A 24,562-nucleotide genomic window follows, 5' to 3' on the forward strand; every position below is an offset into this window, starting at 1 on the left:
GTTTTCTGAGGGATTGATGGATGGTATCTAGATCTATGTGCTTGTTTAGAGGCCTGGCACTCCAACCACAACACCATAAACAAACACGTAGATCTAGATACCATCTATCAACCCCTCAGAAAACAAGCAGGAAATGACATCACCACAAACCCCAGGAACCCCATCCAGGACAAACATATAAATAGAAAGCAGGAGATAACAGCTTCACTTCATTTGGAGGTTGCCACTGATGATGTTACCTAGCCAGGTAATGAAACGTCTAGATATCAAACCTACAGCTCAGCCAGCAAACCTACACCCTAGAAGTCTTCCAAGATAGAGAAGAACAGAAATTATTTTGCCACACAGAGCTGTTAGCCTATGGAATTCTCTTCCCCAGAAAATAATGAAAGTTGGGTCATTGAATTTATTCATGGCTGGGTAAAAGAGACTTTTGAGAGACAAGGAAATCAAGTGGGATGGTGAGGTGATAGGAGAGTGAAGTTGAAAGCACAGTCAGATTAGCCATGGCCACATTGAATGGTGGAGCAGAGACTCAAAACGGCCAGTGGCCTACTCCTACTTCCAAGTCATCTGTTCCTCAGAGCAGTTGAAATATTGAAAGGTCAGTGAGTTCAACAGTGTTTAGTTGAAATGGATACTCCCTAGTATTGTGGTTAACAATAATTCATCTCTCCTGCAGAATCAAACTCAATGGTTACAAAAGATGGTTCCTTGGCAGCTGTACTTTTGGCATCTATGGCAGACATATACACATTTGCTGGCATTCCTGATGAAGGGCTTATGCCCGAAACTCTCCTGCTCCTCGGATGCTGTCTGATCTGCTGTGCTTTTCCAACTCCACATTTTTCAACTCTGACTCCCTAGTACCTGTAGTCGTCACTCTCTCCACACCTACTGGCAGCAGAGTCAGAGTCATTTTAGTGAAGATGTTGATGCTGCTAGTTTGGAATTTGTTTTAGTGGGTCATTGACAGCACACACATTGCTTTGAGAAAGCTGCATGAGAATTCCGTCCCATACCACAGTCAAAACTAATTCCATGTCTTCAATGTCCACCTGACCAGAGCCAATCATGCAGATCCATATAGCAATCATGATGCCTTCATTTATCAGCACTTCAGCAATGGCAACAAGTAAGAAAGTGGCTATGAGGACATAGCTTACGATCTTGGTGTACAATCTGTGCACATGTTGACACCACTCAGCATGCTGTCAAACAGGACGAGGTGCTGAAACAATACTTTTGCTACCTGGACCACTGCAGTCAATCCATGCAGGATTCAGCAGAATAGTTTTCATGGCAGCTTGTTGCATGAAGCACAACGTTGGCCTTGACAATAGCTTTCTAATGAACCATTGTTGAGGAAGGCAGAAGGCAGCTAGTTAACTCTTCGCTTGTTAGGTTGTCCAGTCACAACTCAACAAACAGTGATACCAGCAACTTCAAACCTAATTCTCAATGTTACCTTCCCTCTGTTGTTGAATAACAGGAAGTCCACTTGGCCACAGCGTATAAGTAGAAACCACCACAAAATGAGGATTCTTAAATGAATTTGTAAATGCAAGCTTGTGTTATTTTGTACAAATGTCAATATTCACCTCTGTGCTTTATTTAGGGTCTGCTTTCCATAGGCCTTTGTCCATCCTAAGGTGCCTCCATTGTGTTACCCTGATGGTTGCAGTATGGAGTTATTTTCAGCAGGAGGAAGACTGGAGATGGACATTGACTTCAGAGGGCATGGCTTTGGACTACACCATCTTGGCATGCTGATGGCAGCAGCCTAAATGGATTGGAAGGATGATAGCTGTTATCTGGAAAGCGGAAGGCATGTTCATGATCCATGGAGCCATTATCACTTCCTGGGATGGTACCTTAACCACGGTAGTAATTTAAAGCATCTGAGATTGCTGACTTCTGTGACACTCTGCATACCCCTTTCAACATTGTTCAGACAATCATGATGGCAGTAATCCTGCCTTCCACTTGGTCACTGGGTGCGTATTTGCTGCTGAAAGCCGAGACATCGGCCATTACACCATCTCATTCAGGTTAGGCCAGCATTTCAGATTGTAATTGGTCACCACAATCACATCACAAAAGGCTCAGCTAATCTCACCTAGCGCCTACTCTGTGCAATGTAACCTGTATGCCTCTACCTAACTCTTTTTAATCTGTACATCCTCACTTACTATGATCTGCTTGTACTGCTCATAAACAAAGCTTTTCATTGCATCTCAGAACACATGGCAATAAATCAATCAATCGAAATATTGCAGAGGACTTTCTGTCAGATCTGTCGAAGTATTTAGTATCTCATTGTGCACCAGTCATATCAAAATCTTTACTGATGACTTCTGCAGCAAAACCCATGGGTAATTTCAACTTCCTGTGAGTTGATACCTGTGTTATCCTGCTTCCCCCGCTCCCCCCCCTCCCCACCAGTTCTGGTTGCAGCTTACTCAAGCAACATGTCTCACCACATAAAGGCTCTCTACCAATGGCACCTTCTGTCTAGTTGCAAGTGTGAAATCAAACGATGGTGCAGTGGGGATTCCTGGCTATGGTAGGCCCGGAGTGGGGACCTTGCATAAATATTGAAGCCGTGTTTATGACCCCAGCCAATGAAGATGAACTCCATTTAAGTACTTTCCTTTTATTTTTTCATACCTCAAAATGGCACTAGATTGAGGTGACAGAACAGTTTTCACTGTAGCTCCCCAGATGTTTGTGGCATTAACTCAGTTGTTCGTTCATTCATTCATTTATCATAAAGGGGCCTGGATAAAATAGGCTACAATGAGCAATGTCACATGATCATGCAAGATGTCTAGTAAGCACTATCTCAATGCTGGGAATAACTCACTGCATCTTTCAACTATGTTCTGGGTGTCAATGGGACATTCTGCTATGGAGTGGTAAGTTGCATATTAAGGGGTTTATTGCTTGCCAGCAACCATATTCACTACAGACTTTACCTTATTAATATTCAACTTCCTATCCTACCCTTAGCTCGATCCTGGGAATTCTCCACATGGAAGCCAGCACAAGTACCTGGAGACGTCAGCTTACCACTGGCTGGAAAAAGTCTTCCTGTTAGCTGTCTGCAACAGCATCTCAGAACCATGGTTAGTGACTGCACACAAACCTTTTCCATGGACATTGATATCATTCTTACCAGTGACTCAGGATCCTCAGAGCACCTCTGATTTGTCTGCAGGATGCTTATGAAGTACAGATCTGCATTGAATGGCACTCTGGCAACTAGCATTGAAAGGCTGCTGCAAGGAGACTTTGCATGCAGAGACAGCACCCAGCCCACAGTTTGGACCAGGCTGCAACTCAAGGTTGCTCACTTGATCTCTTAGCACTTTCTGAGTTAGCACCTGCTTGCATTTTCACACCAATCAGTGTTGGTGCTTCAGCCAGAGTTGAAAGGTGATCAGTATGACCATACTCCTATGCTCTTTTGCACAGATACACTGATAGACTACATGTCATACTTGTCAGGGATCTGTCTAATGGACGGGGAGGGATATCTTGCAGTATGGCACACTGACATATCAATCTAATATCTACCGTAAATGACAGCCCATGTGTAGACTCACATGCTGCACACTCTTTCAAACAAATGGCCATTTTAGTAAGTATGTGGGACTAATTTTCAGTCTGGTCAAGAGAGGTCTGTAGTCAGTCATGAGGGTGCCCATTGTGTCAGTCATGGGCAGAGTCTGGACATAGTCCAGGGGCTTAGCAATGGTCAGGCCTATTGGCAGTCACAGTCAAGGGAGTCATCATCATCAGTCAAGGAGCGGCAATGACAGCTGTGAGGGGTCTGGTTGATTGTTGAGGGACTACTTATTGATGTTGGCCAGAGATGTGTAGCAAATACAGTCCTGAGGGTTTTGTGCATTGACGTTTGAGTAGGGTGCAAGAGGAATGGAGTGTAGAGGCTGAAGGACTCTCATTGTCACAAATGGGTGGGGCAGTCAAAGCTTGGGCAGTGGGTGATAGTAGATTGGGATGAGGGAAATATCAAGGTATAATGGGGTAATACAGAACTGCATTAAAGCATATGAGAGGCTACGGTGGAGGGGGGAGGTTTCATTGCCAGTGACCACCACCATAGCCTCCAGCGGGGGAGTACAGAGGAGTCAGGTCACCATCATTATGTTACAATGTCAGGGCTGAGGGCACAGAAAGTGCAGTTGGAAACAAAATTCAATGTGATGGGTCTCCACATTGATGGTGGGTTGTGAGAATGAGTGGAAATGGGTTGTCGGAGTAGTGTAACTGACTGGTAAAAAAACAGTTAAATATAATTTCCAGTAATTTCATCGTTCATTTGCAATTCCTGCAGAGTGAATGCGCTAAGCTTCAAGTCGAAGGTGATTTGCACCATGCCATTGGTGCTCGCAAATTGAGCTCAATGATGCAGAAGATGATAACAATGTCTTTAAAACAGGCAAATGCCAGCCAAAAGTGACTCCCAATTTTTGAAAATTGGAAGGGGGCTGCGGGAGGCAGAGATGATTTGTTTCATCATTCATCTTGTAGGTATGAGAATGAACTCAACTGAATGAGTTTCATTGTTGCTGTGGTCTGGGATGCAAAAGGGGTTGGAACTCAGTGGGCACTCCCTTTTTAATGGAATATGAGGGTGACTCTGCTGGCACAGCACCTTCACCAAGTTGTGCACACACCGACATATAAACAGAAAGAGAGAGTTTAAAGGAGGAGTAGGGCCAATCAGAGACCAAAAAAAGGGATTTACATGTTGAGGTTTTAAATAAATACATGGCATCTGTATTTATAAAAGAGGAGGATGGTTCCCAGGCCATAATTATAGAGGAAGAAACCATTTCACTACAAGTGCTCAAATTTATAAGAAAGAAGTCTTGGATGGACTGTTGGCATTTTGGAGTTACAAAGCACTGGGACCAGATGAGATGCATCCAAGGGTTTCTAAAGGAACAGTAGAAATTGTGAGGGCATTGGTCATAACCTTCAGCTTTGCTAACATCACAACCTTGCTCAAGAAAAGTTGTAAGGATGATCCTAATGATTACAGACCAATTCAGCGGTGGTGAAACTTCAAGGAATAATTATTAGTGATGGAATTAGGAGTCACATGGAAAAAGTGAGAGTTGATTAGGAAGAGCAAGCACAGATTTCTAAAGGGGAAATCATATTTAACTAACTTGCTGAAATTTTTGAAGATGTTATAGAGAGGGTTGATGACGGTAATGCTGTTGATGTAGTACATAATGGTTTCCAGAAGTTGTTTGTTAGAGTATCACAGAACAGACACTGTGAGGAAAGTTATCCTTCATGGCATGAAAGTGGATACAAAATTGGCTGAGTGATAGGTCATGGTCAATGGATATTTTTCAGACTGGAATAAAATTTCTAGTGGAGTTCCCTAGGGGTTAGTATTGGCATCCTTGCTTTTCTTTATATATATTAAAGATCTGGATCTTGGAGTACAGAGGACAATTTCAAACTTTGCAGATGACAGGAAACTTTGATGAATTGAGAAATTCAAGGAAGATAGTGTTGAATTCCAAAAGAACATTGACAAGTTGGTGGAGTGGGCAGACAAGTACCAGGTGAGGTTCGATGCGGAGTAAAATTAAGTGGTGCACTTTGGTTGGAAGACCACTAAAAGACAATACAAATTATGGGGTACAATTTGAAAGGGGGTGCAGGATAGAGGGCTCTAGGTGTATATGTGCACAAATCATTGAAGGTGGCAGGACAGGTGGAGACAGCAGTTAATAAAGCATACAATGTTCTCAACTTTATTAATAGGGGAAGAGAAGTTGGAGCAAGGAGATGATGTTGAACTTATATAAGACATTTGTTAGACCTCATCTAGATTATTGTGCACAATTGTAATAGGAAAGATGTGAACACATTGGACAGAGTGCAGAAGTGATTTTCAAGAATGTTTCCAGGAATGAGAGATTTTGGTTGTGAGGGGAGATTGAAGAGGAAGGGACTGTTCTCCTTGAAGCAAAGCAGGCTGACAGGAGCTTTAATAGAGGTTTGCAAAATCATGAGATGGCTGTTCCTGCTCATAAAAGGAAAAAAAAACAACAACAGGGTACAGATTTAAAGCAATGTGCAAAAGAAGCGAAGGTGACGTGAGAAAACTTTCACACCGCAAGTAGTAAGGCATGGAATGCAGTACCAGGAAATGTGGTGAAGGCTGGTTAAATTAGACATCCAAAAGAAGATTGGATGATTATCTGGCTAGAAATAGTGCACAGAGATATATGAAAAAGGAAGGAGAATTGCACCAGGTAGTAGAATCGATGCAAGTAAAATTGACCAAATAACATCTTTCTGTGCTCTAACAATGTTGGGATTCTGACGCTGAAGCTACATATATGATAGAGACATAGCCCTCGTTATGGGTGCTGTCTGGGGATGTGTGCAGCCAACATCTGCAGGTTGGTCATTCACAGCTAAGAAGCTATTTTGTTCATTATTTTCCTAACGCAGGTCATTTTCATGTGGAGTCATGCACCCAGCTGTTGGGAGAGCTGTTCGCTGCTTTAAATCCTGCTGGCTATGAAAGGGACTTCTGCTTTCCATGGGATGGGCTCCTTCCAGGGAGTGACAGGTGACCTGTGTGGAGTCTCACTGTCACGCACCCATAAAATTTATCAGGATCGTGACTGATGCCATCTGTACAAGATCACGCCAGTTCACGTTGTTTCCCTCGAAGGTGAGGTGAGTTCTGCAGCCCCGGGTAGTAGGATTCAGGAACATAGTTGGGTTGCCAATGGTGCAGGTGCCATTGGCTTCACACAAGGGGCCAGAGAGTCATGTCACAAAACTGCAGAATTCATCAACAGCAAGGGATTCTATTCCATTAACATCCGGGTGGTCTGTGATCCTGGTACGACTTCAGGGAGGTGAATGCCCACTACCCTGGTATTACATCTTACAGCTCTCTTTTGTACCTGGATTGCATGAGGGTCCAGGTGCCTAGCAAGGCTGGTTACTGGACTACAAGGGCTACCCACTGTGACTATGGCTCATGGCAGCTTTGTGCAATCCTCTAACTGATGTGGAACACAGATACAATGCTGCCCGTTATGATAGAGCAAAGGACAGGGCTGCCGAAGATTTGGTTTTGCTACTTGGACCGCCGGGGTGGGTTGCAGGAACCTTACTGTATAGTTCAGAGAGCGTGTGCTTCCCCATCTATCATGATGGGTTTTGGACAATTCAAGCTGGAAATGAGGTAATGTGTTGAATACTGAGGATTTGGCTGGTCAGCAGTCTCCCAAGGAAATTTGGCAGGAGTAAGCCCTCCTTGTATATAGCTGAGCTCAGCTGTATTGGTCACTACAGGCCAGACAAGACCAGAATGACTCCTGGTTCCAGTAGATGACAACTGGCTGAAGCAACTATCATTGACTATAAAATAGTCAGTGGTCACCATGCCATCATTTAGTTCGCGTTGTGGGGCAAACTTCAGATTCTATTCATTTTGTTTGTATTTGCTTTCATTGACTGTGAATAAAAGCTCAGGTTTAGAATTGTCTAATTGCTTGCTTGCCTGTATGTGATGTTCCACTACCGGCCAATAACTAGCTAAGGGTATACAGGAGGCACTGGGGACAGTGTACTGGTGACTCAGAGAAGATGTTTAAGCAGGACATAGGCAAGGACAGGAAACCTTAGAGCCTGGTGATTAAACAACTAGGTTGAGAAAAATGGGTTGCATGAGAGGGGTCTTGGGAAAGAAGCTCTCAGTGAAAATTAATGAATATAGCACTTCACCAAAAAAAAATGTAAGGTTCAGCCCAACTTCTCTTAAGACATGAGATGGCAACAAATGAGAACTCAGCATTAGAATATCTGGTGAGAATCAGATAACCCAGGCCCACATAACTGATTTTAACTCACATTTTGCATTATACATTAGCAAAATTAAACGCTTCCTGGCTGCTAATTAAATTTATACCTGTAGTAAGCAAATGAGTAATGTATGATCCACCTTCAGGAAAACTATATTCCAAATTCAAGCCAGAAGGTTATTTCAACTGAATCCAGAATCAAACCCAAGGGTTAATGCTTTAAAATAGAAATGTACCAATGTGCTCAGCATAGCTTTTTTAATGAGCTTGTTAAAGTGCCATGAAGGATACCACTGATTAATACTTTTAAGGAAATTTACCAATATTTTTGCTGAAGGACGTGTAGAGGAAAATAATCACCTGCCACAGATTAATATTCAGAGAAACTTGAGACTTTGATACTGAAAATAAGAGGAATACTTTAGACGCTGTATAAACATGTTTGACAAAACAAACATGATGAGTTCAATGACCTTTACTTTTGCTTTGTTCATTTGTTTTTGCGCAACATGTTTGTGCATGCAACTAGTAATGATGAAGCAGAATATGAATAATTAGGTTCCTCGCACCAAATGTTACTTTGTGGACTTTGTCGGGATATTCATCTTCAAAAAGAAAACTAATCAACTCCTATAAAGATCAAAAGAATATTTTGTGCGTGAGATTTAGAGTTCATTCAGCAACTGGAATGATTTTAAACTCCTACTTAACAATTTCATAGAGTAAAAATTCAAGTCAACTTTCTGGCAGTCTATTCAACTGACCTTTCATTTGAGATTAAATTTTGCAAAGGCATATCAAACGATTCAAGCAATGCATAATTATGTCTGCATAACATTTCATTTATTTTGTTATAAAGGGTATTTTTTTCATTCATCCAGGACTATATGTGATAAATCACATTTCTGCCTTTTTGTTGTGTTTGATATTGTATGGAAATTATTCTAGGATTCTTTGACTCACTAGCTTCATTCTTCCTCAGTCCCTCAGTGGGTCACAGTGGCACAGGCAGGACTCACTTCGCTGTTTTGTTGAAGAGATATCTGAACCAGGCAATACAGTTTATACCAAGTATGATGCTAATGCTGAGTTACAGCAGAGATTTGAAATGCCCCAGAAAAATTTCCATAAGAATGAAAGACATGAAATTCAATTTCTCATAAACGCTCATACATATGTATTACTCTATAGCTAACACCACAATACCAATAAAAAAAATCACTTACTCTACTGACATTGTGCTTTAAATTCAAATTGTTTGTTTTTCTTTTGATTTCCTTGTGTGAAACAATATTTTAACTCAAATTTAAATTGAAGCTTGTGGCTTCCAACAATTTCAAATAATCCAAGGTCATGTTCAGCATAGAATAAATATATATATTCACACAAGACTATTACTGATACATCATATGAAGGCCTACACCTGTAGTTTATGGTGAACTTTGTATCTACCATCACATTTGTTGACTAAACTGAAATTTCTGGGATGAAGAAACAAAGATTATATTTTGGGATCCTGCAGATGTGACTGTGTAGGGCAGGGGACAATATTTATTGTCAGATATATGTGGCGCTCTTGTGATGAGTGGCTGTTGAACCAAGAATAAACTTTCTTCTGAAGATGCATCACAGGAGAGCAGACATGGTAGAGAATGATAGAGTGATCCACCATAAAGGACTTCTGAAAAGCTGAAACCTTGGGGTGATAATGCAATATGGTTTTCATCACAAATACATAATTTGTGTTTTTGGCTGGAGGTATAATTGAAAGTACAAGCTGATAATCAGATGTTAGGGGTGGAAAAAGGAATTTTAGGAGTAATAAGCTTTTAATTGTACAAGAATAATGCACTCTAATAAATTCAAGGAGGAAGATTTGGGGAGTTAAGAGATCTTTTAGTGGAGCAAATGATCAGGAAAGTGGAGGCAAAGGCAGTTCCCGTAATGTCTTGATCCTGGACATAACCAAGTCCATAAGAACTTGTAATGAACACAAGAGATAAGAACAGAGAATATCAAAGTAGGATGTTAGAAGAGGTGGTGGTAATTAAGGATTCTGGAATCACTCTTAGACTCAAGAATAATCTTGAACTTATATGATTCTCTTATAGAGATGTGGTACTTCTTGTGCTGTTGAATGGTCAATGAGAGTGAACAGAGGGAGATGATTTCAAGTCTGCAAACTTCACATTTGGGAACATAAAGGATGTTGGAATGGAAGATTTTAAAAAATTAAGTAACATTGGGTAGTTGTGATCAGAGGTGGAATTCAAGCACCTTTTTCAGAACTCAGCAGTGGTAGTAATGTTATTGCAGATGGAAACTCAAAGGGTGCAGAGTAGGATTTACATGGGGTAGTGGTCCTGGAGCAGGGAAGAAAAGTATTTTCCCAAAGTGAATGACAGAAGTGATATAAGGCGAACCAAAGTGTTGCATGCAAAAAAGATAAAGTGGTGATCAGAAATTACCTTGTCACCAATTAAAATCTTTAAGGTGGTGAATCCTTGGATAGCATTGTCAAATGGGTAGTGAAGTGTGTGAATGGGGTACATTGAGTGAGAGGACAAGGGAGAATTAGGTGCAATTGGATTAAGATTGGGAATAAGAAGTTATTCCATGCAAAGGCTAAAAAAGGAAATCTTGGCAAGTAGAGTAGAAAGAGCAAGAATTAAAAAAAAGAATGCTGGAAGATTGGGAGACTTGATTGACAAAGAAGATATCAGTAACATATGGATCATATGGTATGGTGTAGCATGGTGGAAGCCATTTCAGATTAGATAATTTTGGTAAAGGATAAGCAACTATTGTCTTGTAGTTGGATTGCTGCCAGCTCATGGGTATCAATAAACTCAGCTAGGATAATGTCACAGAGAGTGCACATTCTGGAAAGCCACAGAGAGCCGAATTCTGGTCACCCATGTAGTAGTCATAAAGGCATGGATTGAGAACAGGATGTTGTTAAAGAAGTAAGCCACCGGTGAATGAGTTGGAAGGAATAGCCACTATGAATATGAGATCAGGAGCTAAGAATTCTACAAGAGACAAGAATGAGTAGCACTGTGGGTGCAGCAGGGGTAACACTTGGGTAGTACAGAGAGTTCTATGCCAGGTAAAGACAGATATGAGCATAATATGACAGTATGATGAAAGAACACCAGGAAGTAGCAGTGAACAGGGCAAAAATGTATGTTATAAATTGAAAGAGAAAAAGGTAGCAGTAAGGTTAGTGACCTCACGTGCAGAACAGCAAGCAACATACAAAAATAGGTTAAGGTAAGATTCTGTTATGATGCAGAAAGAGCTCATTTGGTCCAAGGTATCTGCACCAGCTCTTCAAATGAGCATCATTACCTACTGCCAGTTTCCCCATACCCCTTCACATTATTTCTATCCAAATAATTATTCAATACTCTCCTGAATCCTTCAATTGGACCTGTCTTCACTACATTTCAATAGAGACTAACACATGGTTTCACAATTTCTATGCACAGAGACTTAGGACATGGTAATTTGGAATCCTGCAACAAGTCTATTCATTTGTCTGGATCTGATGGAAGTTCAGGGCTGGTGTTAAGAGTTAACCATTTTACTCAAGAAACATTATTTTTCATTCATGAAGTAAAATGATTCACTTTCATTAAGCAAACATCGTAGGAGGAAAATTGCTACAATACTTGATACAATACTGCAACTAGAATTAAACCCAGAAAGAAACTAAATGAACACTTAAACTAGAATTGTAAATACTGACTCATCTTAAAGTGATTTTTCCCAGTTAATATAATTTTCCATAATTTCTTCATGACTGTATCAAAATTCAATAATATTTCCAGGTTTTGTCTATGTTGTGATTCTTACAGACATTAGCCTACAACATGTTCCAACTAATCAATTTAACTCAGATTATAATCAGAATGACAAAGTTTTACATAAATTAGTTCTTCTGTTAGTGCAGAAGTATCTTAGAAAAAATAAAATTGATTTGTTTGCAAAGTAATTTACACCTGTCATTTTTAATCTTAGAATGTTGTCTAACTACAAATAGCTTGTCTCCCTCTGCTTTGGATGAAAGCATCTCTCAAATTGGATGAATACACTTGCAAAATATTTCTACTTAATTTGCTGAAGAAGAAAATTGCACAAATAATTAATGAGAAATAAATATACAGTAACCCATTCTCAAAATATTTTTGCATAGGAATGTCACTGAAGAGAAAATTGCATACAAATCTCAGAAATGGAAATATTCAGTTTGTTTATTTGCATGTTAGCTTTCTGATGCTTAAAGTTATAATTTTTCTTTCATTTCAATAAGTACAATTCTATTTCCATTACTGATCTCATGTATAATATAGCCATTTGACTATTTGTTCATGACAAATTGGTTTGAATCATCTTAAGATATCTATTAAAGCAGTATAATTTGCATGAAAAATTGGCAAACGTTTTACCTTTTTTGTTTTCAAATGCTTTGGCACAAACATGCAGGTGATCTGGAATTCATGGCATGGAGAGATTTCACTTCTCAGTCATAGATGCTGGCTCTCTCTAACCTCAACTCAAAAGAAAATCTTTATCCAAACATTATTTGGAGAATCTAGTGTCTGACTCATATACTGTGTCCCTCAAATGGTGTTATTATTTCAGTGAAGTCAGAGTGCTATCTTTTGGTTTGGTTTCTCTAACATTTGCTGTCTTTCATGGTCAAGGCAAGGAATTAGGCATTATTACTACCAACTGATATGTATCCATGAGTATTTTACTTGACTAAATGGTCAGCCAAAGTAATTGCAAGTGCAATCTTGCATCAGATTTATTGGAGTTCAAGAGATTTAAATTTCTGGGCATACTATAGTAAAGTGTATTTAAATTGAATGTTATGAATATTCACAGTTACAACATTTTCAAATGGGCAATAATTATTTATTATTATTTTTATTCAGGCAACTCTGATTCCTAATCTAGTGTTTGACTGAAATAGGAATTCCATATGTCCAGTAAGTGGCATTATCCTCCGAATTTAGTTCCCTTATTCTACTCTGAAGTTAATTGGGTTTAATAGTTTTAGGGGGAATATATGGGATAGTGATACAGGAAAGACAGGTAATAGCATTATCAACAGAAAGCAGCAGCAGAAATAGCATGCTATGTTTCAGCAATAGCATGCTTCAGTTTAAGAAGAGAAGAAATGGACGTACTGTAGAAACTGGCCATTACGTAGTGTTGGCAGCGATCACCTGTAAATTCATTTGGACACCTGACAAGAAAAACAAAAACCATAGAGAAAGAAACAAGATAGAAAGGGTTTAACATTAGAACAGAGCATTCAAGGACACATATCCCAAAAACATTGATGAGACCACTGGATTGATCAACAGCAGTAGAAATGTTTTCAAAATAACATTTTTTTAAAAAAATGTAGTGGTCTTTATATGCTGCTTCAATCAAAATCCCCAACTCCAGTGCTGTCACCAAGGATACCTAGAAGTACTGCAACACTTCCTTACAATAACATACTTAGATCAGGTTTATATGTTCTCAAGGGTTCAGTCTCCAAACATCTTTGTCCGAAGAATCCAGGTTGGCATCTAGGGGAGGAAAAGGGGACAAATCACAAAACAAATGTAGGCAAATGCTAGGTCGAAGTTACAAAATAACTTCATTCCCCAATGGGATCATTTGTGTTATAATGAGAAAGCAAAGAAGCTGCTGAAATAGTATGTTCCTTTTTCCACCGCTAGTTTGTTAGGTTCACTAATGGTTGGAACAGATTATTTCAGATTATTTTAATGAGAAATGAAAACATACAGAGTCAATAATTTTTATTCCAATTCAATAAAATATGATGACTAATTTTGGATAAACACAAGTAAATACTTTGCGTTGTGGTACAAGTAATTTACCAAAACAACTGTGATAAATCTGCACTATATATTTCTGAGAACTGCAGTAAAAAAGTAAGAACAAGCAAAATTATGGAATTTGAAGTAATTCAAGCTGCATAGACCAGTCACCTTGAAAGTGATACTGATATATGAAGCTATTATAATTGAATGAATGAAGTTACCATACATCATGTACTAGAAATATAAATAGCATTTAAAAATGTTAAAGGTTTAAATAAATACTTAAAATACATATATGATTTGAAGTAACACAACGTATGGTTTCATGAAATTGTATTAACACGTTTCATAATCTAGTTTTGCAAATTAATTCGGCACTCGGTGTGGAATTTTTATAATGGGTACAAATTAATAGTTGTATTAACAATCATTTGTAATAACCAGCTACATAAAACTGATTTTCAAAGGGAAGTCATTCAAATCATTGGTTATTTATTTCGCAGGATTCTGAATGGAGTGTCATCGCATTGTGGAGAAATCTGTTTGGTACATGGAAAGTTGTGACCAACAGCACTTCTTTGCTTTCCCCAAGTACTCTGGGTCAAAGTTCGGAGGGGTGTGATAATGTTATATTATCTGTAATCTCCCTCATTATATATTTCCACATTATTTTGTTTCCTACATCCTTTAGTTTGCTGAAAATCTATTTAGAAAGATAATGGTGGCCCATATATTCCAGGCAATATATTTGTGGATGAACAGAGTGGATAAACTATGAACTAAATACAGATTTCTGAATCTTCTAATCTCAAAACATTATTTGTTCATTATATTTTCCTTATTGACCTCTAGAAATGCTCATTTGTTCTTTATCTTCTTTTGCCTAATTTCAAGTAATTTGCTAACTTCTTTCTGTTTATTTTCCCTCCCAATTCAAATTTATCTAACCTGTATAATATAACCTGTATAATTTCCTAATATATGAAAAATCTGGATCAAGTTATCCTTTAGTTAAAATAAGACATGATAAATATATTGGGAGAACTCATTTTATAGAGTAATAAAATAAAACCATCAGTTAATTTGAACAGGTTGAGGAAGTGACTGTTTCAATCTGGTTTAGTAACCTCAGTCTGTGAATTGGAGATGCCAGTGTTGGACTGGGGTGTACAAAGTTAAAAATCACACAACACCAGGTTATAGTCCAACAGGTTTAATTGGAAGCACACTAGCTCAGCTGATGAAGGTGCGTCGCTCCGAAAGCTAGTGTGCTTCCAATTAAACCTGTTGGACTATAACCTGGTGTTGTGTGATTTTTAACTCAGTCTGTGAAAGTTTCCATCTAACCAATTAACATTTGCAGTATCAAATTTCATGAGCTGAATCATATTACAAAGAACTTTTGCTCTTAGCTGTGTTTTTGCCGGAATAAAAGGATTTTATATGGGACTTAAATATAAAGATCATGTCCAATAAAGGAAAATTATTATCAATTTTTCAGTGATGAAGTAGTTTATAGATACAATAATTCAGTGAGAATTTGAATAACCATTTGCATTGCCCTATGAAAAAATAGAAATGGTGGCTGTTGGCAGTTGAAATTGCAAAAGGCACTTAATATAGTGTCACAAATTAAGCTGTTTAGCAAAATCTATACTAAGGAGTAAGGGACCAGTAATAGCATAGATACAAAATTGGTTAAGGGCTAGATAACACAGATGTTGTGAATGGCTGGGTTAGCACTGGGACCTCTTGTGAATTTGATTTGAATAATGAATTGAACTTCAATGTGCAAGACAGAATTTCAAAAATTGCAAACGGCAAAAAAATTGGAAATGCAGTAAACACTGAAGAAAATAATGATGTACCTTAATTAGGCAGGGGATGGTACAGCTGAACATATGGCAGGTGAAATTCAACTGGAACAATGTTACATTTTGATGGGAAGAGCGGGGAGACAATGGCACAGAAAGAGTTAGCTCTAGAAGTATTTTGAAATAATTTTTTGAAATTATCAGGGCAGGTTCAGAAAGCAGAGACCCTATGACTTGTAAATTGAGGCATAAAGTGTAAAAGACAGAGTGTAATGCTAAATCTGCTTAAAACATGAGCTCTGCCTCAGATGGAATACAGTGGGCAGCATGCTTGAGGAAGAACGTAAAGATTTCAGATCATTTTTAGAGGTGATTTAGTAGAATTGAAACAGGAATGATAGATTACAATTACATAGATAAATTAGAGAAGCTGAGATGTGTTCTCCTTCAAGCAGAAAAGAAGTTATGAAGGGCTTAGATGAAGCAAATGAAGAGAAACTGTAGGTTTCTGTGGACAGGGTTCTGGAGTGGGGTATATTAGTTGAAGGATTGCTGATTGAATCAAGGGCAAGCTGTTCAACAGTGCCACAGTGCTACAGACCTTTGCTAAGACTGTAACTAGAGGGATATGGTGTGTTCAATGGCTGGCGGTTCTCAAAGATATTTCACAGGTGGCTCCTCATGTGATGGTCAGACCTCCAGTCATGATCAAAATGCCCAACAGCTGGACGTGGCTCATAATTATCTACTTAACCAACTCACTTAATTGGTCACATAAGTGGGCAATCTAGTCATCAACATTTCTGCCATTGACAAAATGGCATGGTGACTGAAAGCTATCAGTGATCCCATTCCCTTCCTGTGCTACTTTTTCATCCTTTGCACTTCCCAACCATCTGCAATGTGTCTGGAAAATTTGAACCACTGTTTCCAACAGCAGAATCAAAGATCAATGACCAATCAAGTGAGAGATGTCAGAAAATTGACAAAAGAACTGGCTGGCTTTAGGAAAAACATTTTAAAATAATGAGTGTTTAGGATTTATTAATGATGCCTGAAACATTCAAAAATAGCTTTCAAAGGGAAACTGGATAAATATTTGAAGGAGAAAGAAAGTTAAAAGGATATGGTAAAAAGAAGCATGGAGTGGGAAACTTGAACTGTTCTTAGAAAGTGCTGCATTGACTCAATTGGCTAAACACCCTCATTCCGTGTTGTTCTGATTGTATATTATATCCTTCTATGCAATTATACTATTGTTGAGACAAGATGTCAAGTATATTTCACCTCAAAACTATTTTTGTTAACGACGTTGCTGAGTAACATTCCTCAGAAAAATAATCTTTGAATTACCTATTAGATTGCTGCTCAATCATGGTTAACACATAAAGTAATTTTATATGTAATTCAAGGAGAACATGAATTTGACTGGCAATCTAAAACAAGACTTATAAGATACCTCAGAAAGATAACATTTGTCCAACTGGGGCTTTGCACTGGTTATTGTAGAAGTCTAGATGAAGCTTCTTTCCAAATCATGTTCCTTTTAGTTCTATTTTATCTTGTTGAACAATGTTTTCTTATTTTGAAAGATCACCTCTGAGCATGTAGGATAGATTTCTCCACAATTGCAGGCACCTGGCAGAGGATCAGGTTTGTATACTAAACTATTGGAATTTATTACTTTCTGAACTGAAAATTATTTTTACATTTTAAGGAGAATAGCAGAGTCACAATTCTCAAGACACTCATTCTAACTTCAAAATCTTTGAAATTAAACGTTGTTAAATTCAATGAGTTATGATTTGTATAATAGTAGTTATTCACATTAATTGACACAAATCATGCAGTTCATTTGCTTGCCTTTCTTTTTCATTCACATATGCAGAAGATCAGAAAATAGTGTAACTATGAAGTATATAGTCATAGTTAATATTGGTGAAATAAAAACCATGATGGCCAAATTATCACACAGTGACTAAAACATGCATAGACTGATGGAATCAGAGATTCAAGAAGCCAACTGAAGTGGATCTTGCCTGCTCCTGCTACCAATTAATGCAGCATGTTACAGAAATATTAAATTCAAGAAAACTGCAGATGAAAAGTGTGAAAACTAGAGGAAAGGACATTTAATCTTCAGAAAAATTAAAAAAAACTTTGTGTGAGTTGACAGCATGTGAATTAAAGTACGAAATCTTTTCAAACCAAGTTTATGGAAAGCCATCAATGCAGAATAATATTTTATGATGAATGCTCATCACAAACATTGCTGAGGTGACTGGACACAGTTCAGTATGCTATTTACTTTTTCTCCAAACTTTGCAAAAATGTTCATTTTGGTAATTCTATCAAGGATATTCTACGAGTTGAGACATTCATTCACCATTACTGAGACCAAGTCTAAACGTTTTGAAGATCTTTGTTCAGGTACATGGAACTACGGAGCATTTATTAATCTATTTTGTCACAGAATGTTGACATTCTGCCTTTGCCATTTTGATTTACCACATGGGAAATTCCAAGGATCAGCTATTCCATAATGGAAGGCATCAAGCAGGAGTACGGTAGTTCACCCCAGGAAGACAGAGTTTAATGGGCTAGTTCTTAACCTCACAAAATCTGGCATTGGCCAGTTAAAAAGCAGTAATAAATAGGTGGTATATCCTGAGTTCAGTTCTCTAGCCCACCTATCCAGATAATGAATGATATGTTCAAAGGAATCTATGGAAAAGTAGTTACAATGTGCATGAAAAGTAAATTTCTGTGGGGTTTCTCCCAGTCACCTGGCATAACTTCAACAGAAAACTTGGAGAATTGCCATAAAAAGCTGTTTATGCCTTTGTTGCAGGATTTTTGTTGACATTATGGCCGTATACCAATTGAATCCAGAGTTGTGATAGATATCTAATTAATAGGCTCTGAAGAAAATATTTACAGAATAAATATCAAAAAAATCAGAACAAGAAATGTTATTCATTGTGGTTTGGCCACTGTTTTATAAAAAGTGAGGAATTATGCGGCAAATAGAGCGACTAAATGCACTGTTATGTAACATCATAAGATATATCCAACCAAACAAAAAAGACAGATTTGGTTTGTGGCTTGTGCAGGTATTTTGAAAGATCCAGGGTTTTTTTTATTTAAAATTATTATTGATGTCAGGTGTTCACAGAATTAATTTTGAGTGTGGCTCAATGATCTCAAGCATGATCTTGTCCTGACCTCTGATATCGTCACAGTTAAAAATGCTTATACCAAATTTCTAGTCATTGGTCAGACTGTTTAACAAATGGACAAGATGATTGTGACATTTTACCCTGTCACAATTTATCATTGAGCATTTCTCATTAATTAAACATCGATATTGATAAAATAGCTCAATGATCTGAATTCCAAACTAAACATGTCAACTTCAGCAATATACTGCCACTGTCAGTTAGGTTTTACGCTAGCATAAATCAACAACTTCAAACTGGGAAGACACAAGTTAAGACAAGAAGTAAAATCTTCAGGAATTATTAGGGATTTAAGTGATGCTATGTTCCTATATTAATTTTCTATTGAAGCAAACGTTCAGGCCTTGACATAAGACATTTAATTCCTCAGAAACACTGTTTTTGGTTGAAATACAAGCCTTCAAAAATCTTGAGTAGACATAACTTTGAACTGCATTTGGCGACATAATATCAAAATCTACTTGCTTATTTAAACAGACTGTCTGGCCAATGACAGAAACATTGTAGAATTGTCTTGTAATTCAGTGCTCTGTTCCTACCTTCAACAATGGTATATTGGAAGACAGGACCTAAAAAAAAGTATATGAATCATACTATCAATGCAAATTTATCTTTGTGGAGCAATATTGATTTGTTGCTCATCTTTGCAAGATTTGGCTTAAATTTTACGCAATGGCGTTGTTTTCTTTAATCACATATGTACTTCCTAGTATTGCTCTTCAAATTGATTAATTAAATATCCTCATTAATTTATTAAGATAATTGTGATATTGGCTAGTGGAATAAATCGAAGATGCTTCTTTATATTGGTAAACAGGAAGCGATGAAAAGTAAGTACCAGCACAGTTTATTTTTTATTGCTTGAACTTAATTAGTTAAATGACATCAACTAAATTTTTTCAAGACCATTTTTCATTTAACGTATGACATGTGTCCAGTCCCTATCAGAAGGTCAGCGATGAGAAAGCAATGTACCGGGAGATGTCATGCTTGGTTGTGGTAATCATACATTCTGTTTGTTTTGTTATTATTCCCCCAATCAGACCAGACACCTATTTTTTATAAACCAGTAATCAGAACAACAACCTTTGAAAAATGGTGTTAGTTACACGGCAAAAAGAACACAGGTTCCATCACCTCTTCAGTCAGCATTCAGTATTTATAAATAAGCTACACAAATTCAGAATACATAATGACATTTTTTCTATGAAAAACTGAAAATTTACTTTTTCAGTACTAGGATCATAGAACACTTCAGATTCTTATAATTTTAACAGTGAGTTGCTAAAAAAATAAGTTACCAGCAAGGAGGCAAGGTTTTCCATTTTCATAAGATTTCAGGAGATGGTTTTTACTTTCAAATATTAAACCAAGTCATAAGCAAGGTTCTGTCTATCATCAGTTTTAAAATGCTCAGTGCTTTTATGTAATAAGTAACTGTAAGTGAATCAGAGGTTTCTGTAGAAATCAGTGTTCAAGTCAGAGTTAGGACCATTCAGCCATTTTGTTTTACCAGGAAGAAAACAATTCGTACAATTTGAATGACTATAGCATACATGTATAGCACTGTGCATTTCTAAATTATAACTTAAAACAAAATTCATTACTAATTATAAAAAACAATACAGCATACCTCCTTACATTAAAATATAGAAAAAAAATCTCACCTGTATTTATAGATTGACCAGGGTCCAACTAGTGGCAGGTGTTAGTCAGTGCATGGAGCTTCACAGACACTGACTGGCCAATTCCTGCCACCAGATGGAGCACTTATGTACGAGATTGGAACAGGATAGTCGGAGGAGGGAATGGAATCAACAATGAAGGGAGCAACCTTGGAGGGAGACAGGGACAGATTGGATAGGGAGAAAGCTGGACCAGTGCAAGTTGAGAGGCCAAGCTGTGGCAAGGACAGGCCAGAAGACTGCAGGTTAGCTAATGTGGTGCCATTGTTTAAGAAGGGTGTTAAGGACAAGCCAGGGAACTATAGACAATTGAGCCTAACCTCGGTGGTGGGCAAGTTGTTGGAGGGAATCCTGAGGGACAGGATGTACATGTATTTGGAAAGGTAAGGACTGATTAGGGATAGTCAACATGGCTTTGTGCATGTGAAACCATGTCTCACAAACTTTATTGAGCTTTTTTTGAAGAAGTAAAAAAAAAGAGGACTGATGAGGGCAGAGCAGTAGATGTGATCTATATGGACTTCAGTAAGACATTTGACAAGGTTCCCCATGGGAAACTGATTAACAAGGTTAGATCTCACGGAATACAGGGAGAACTAGCCATTTGGATACAGAACTGGCTCAGATGGTAAGGTCCTAGGGAGTGTTGCTGTACAAAGAGACCTTGGAGTACAGGTTCATAGCTCCTTGAAAGTGGAGTTGCAGGTAGATAGGATAGTGAAGAACGTGTTTGGTGTGCTTTCTCTTATCGGTCAGAGTATTGAGTATAGGAGTTGGGAGGTCATGTTGCGGCTATACAGGACATTGGTTAGGCCACTGCTAGAATATTGCATATAATTTTGGTCTCCTTCCTATCGGAAAGATGTTGTGAAACTTGAAGGAGTTCAGAAAAGATTTACAATGAGGTTTCCAGGGTTGGAGGTTTTGAGCTATAGAGAGAGGTTGAACAGGCTGGGGCTGTTTTTCCTGGAGCGTTGAAAGCTGAGGGGTGACCTTTTAGAGGTTTACAAAATTATGAGGAGCATGGATAGGATAAATAAACAAAGTCTTTTCCCTGGGGTCGGGGAGTCCAGAACTAGAGGGCATAGGTTTAGGGTGAGAGGGGAAAGATATAAAAGAGACCTAAGGGGCAACTTTTTCACAGAGAGGGTGGTATGTGTATGGAATGAGCTGCCGGAGGAAGTGGTGGAGGATGGTACAATTGCAACATTTAAAAGGCATTTGGATGGGTATATGATTAGGAAGGGTTTGGAGGTATATGGGCCGGGTGCTGGCAGGTGGGACTGGATTGGGTTGGGATATCTGGTCGGCATGGAGGGTTGGACCAAAGGGTCTATTTCCATGCTTTACATCTCTATGACTCTAAATAAAGGAAGAGGGGAAGAAGCAAATGTAGGGAGCAGGAAACTCAAGGAGGCAAGGCTGGGAGATGGGTGGAGAGGAGACACAACAATGTTAAACTGTAAAAGGCCAATGAAATTTGACAAAACAGGCCTTAAAAATAAAAGAATGTTAATATGAAACCATGTTAAGTGGGGTTACTTAAATAGAGGATTTACTGTATATTGATTGCTGTTAGCAGTGGAAGATTCATATCTCACAGAAATAAGATTAAAAACAGAAAACAAAAAATTATCACAAGAAGCTGTGTACTATTCTCCACATCATGTAACTATATGGCCAATGGAATCATGGAATCCCCATAGAAAGAAGCCATTCACTCCTTCAGTCTGCAGTGACCCTCCGAATAGCATCCCATCCAGACCCAGTCCCATCCCAGTAGACCCACATTTCCCATGGTTTATCCACCTAACCTGCACTTCCCTGGACACTATCACCAATTTGCCATGGCCAATCCACCTAACCTGCACATCTTTGGACTGTGTGTGAAAACTGGAGCACCTGGAGGAAACCCACATAGATACAAAGAGAATATACAAACTCTACACAGTAAGCCACCCGAGGCTGGAATCAAAACTGGGTCCCTCTCATTGTGAGGCAGCAGTGCTAACTACTGAGCCACCATGTCGTCCATTAAAAGAAGAATATTATAGCTGAAATGCACAAAACTCTGCAGCAGAGTATCAGTTTTTTCAACCAGATAGGCCTGAATTTAAATCCTGTTTCTGATAATCATTCAAGGGCAAGTTTTATCAACGGTCCACCAGATTATTAGATTGAAAGCTTTGAATGGTTAACATTTCTATTTTAGGGATAAAAAGATTAATAGTCCTCTCCCACAGAAACCATACCACCTTCTTTCACAAATCTGCAGTGTAAACCTATGAGATCAGGTGGTCTTTCTTCATGAGCTGAAGTCAAAAGGATGTTGCTGGCGATACTAACAAAGATACTGAGAAGGGGTAGGGCCGGTGATAAGAGAGAGGGAAATTATGGCAAAACACTTGTAAATTTAAAGCACAGAATGATTAAAAGGTGCTGATTGATATTTGATCAGTTTACAATGTCTTGCAGAATTGTGGAAACATCCTTATTAACAAGGCTATCATGAGGTTATATTGAATTACTATACATTCTCCAACTGAATGATAAATCCAAATCTCCTAAATGTCTCTAAATGCTGGTATTCAATTTAATAGCAACTCCTGTGACAATAAAGCTGATGGCCTTTTTTGTGTATGGATATGGATACAAGCAATGCACTGTAGATCAATTTCTGTGATGTCAACGGACCCTATGTCAAAAAGGCTGTCAACCTGGCAATACCAGTTATAAAATACTGCTGCAAAATGGGTCAAAGAGTTTTTAAAAAGGCTAATGCATTGTCAGTTTGTGATTTTCTGCAAGTATTACAATTAATTGATTATCAACTATGTAAACAGAGAAACCTACTTATAACCAATCTATTTGCCACAATCATAAGTACTTGAATTTGAAATTCTTAAGTGCCTTCTTCAAACAAAGTTCATGAAAGATAGTATCTTTCTTTAAATTTGAATCTAAATAACTAGATGATAATATTTGCTGCAAAGACATGGAAACATTCCATTTCATCTTTATTGCAAAAACATGAGAAGATTGCTTGGTACCAAAACTATAAAGCGATATGAACTACTTGATTAGTCTGTGGGTCATACCCCTTGTTTTACAAATGGATGTATTGTTGCACACGTCGTGTATTGCTCTGGACACATCTGATCATATTTTTTAGGAGAGTTCTCTTTCACTACTGTGTATTTAAGAATTAGTCCTTATTAGTTTTCATGATTATCTTATAAAGGAACATCATTAACAATTCGACAAGATTGGTAGCTAGTTTCCATCAACATGAAGGATCTAATAGATAGGATTGTGAGGCTAATCAATCACCAGAGTGAAGGTGATGCAAATAACATTTATGATGTTCTTTTCAAAGTTATAAATAAGGGAAAATGATTACTAATTAATATACACAATTTCCTTTGAAGTATAATTTCTATAATGAGAGACAAAGTGTGTATTTTCTTCTATACATAAGTCATAGAGAGAAAATTAGAATATAGCATTGGAAAATTGTTAAATAATTGTAGTTTTGTGAACAATTTTCATCATAATTCTGTTGTTTCAATGCTTGTATGTTTGTCATTGTAACATGGGATGCTGCTTTCCTGTGTGATTTTCCATGTGAAGTTTGAGAGACAGAGAAAGAAGTAAGGGGTAGCATTTCATTAGCGCCTTCAAGAAATTGGTGAGAGTCCAGCATTGATATAAATAGAATTGTTTTCAGTCTAAGCAGCTAAGGTTTCATGATATCATCATTTACAAGAGTCACCTATGGACTGTGTTTAGGAAATATACATTTTCCAGAGACTTAAAAGATTTCTTGTCTCTTTTTCTCATTGTCTTTCCTTCCTTAAAATTTGGTTTTCGAATATGGCATTGCAAACTGGCATCTATTAATTAACATTAAAGATTGACATCATCAGAAACAGATCTATAGATATAAGAAACATGTCAACCATTCAAAGGATTACATAAAGCCATTGTCTGGTGAATGTGGGCCAGGCAAAAAAAAAGGTTTCCTATTATGCAGAGGGAATAGGGAATTCATGACACTGTGGTTAAATAAAAAATCTGAAAGCAAGAGAATTATGCAAGTATAAA

At 37.9% G+C, this 24,562-nt stretch overlaps 1 protein-coding gene across 1 annotated transcript in view; it reads right to left on the reverse strand.

The window, feature by feature from the left end:
- LOC132823196 (pro-neuregulin-2, membrane-bound isoform-like) overlaps positions 1-24,562 on the reverse strand; it is a 137,839-nt gene that overhangs the window by 24,682 nt on the left and 88,595 nt on the right. The window contains exon 5 of the mRNA XM_060836793.1: positions 13,392-13,462. Coding sequence (XP_060692776.1) covers positions 13,392-13,462 — 71 coding nt within the window. The remainder of the gene's footprint in view (positions 1-13,391; positions 13,463-24,562) is intronic.

The sequence above is a fragment of the Hemiscyllium ocellatum genome, chromosome 16 (assembly GCF_020745735.1).
Source record: "Hemiscyllium ocellatum isolate sHemOce1 chromosome 16, sHemOce1.pat.X.cur, whole genome shotgun sequence".
NCBI classification, from domain to species: domain Eukaryota; kingdom Metazoa; phylum Chordata; class Chondrichthyes; order Orectolobiformes; family Hemiscylliidae; genus Hemiscyllium; species Hemiscyllium ocellatum.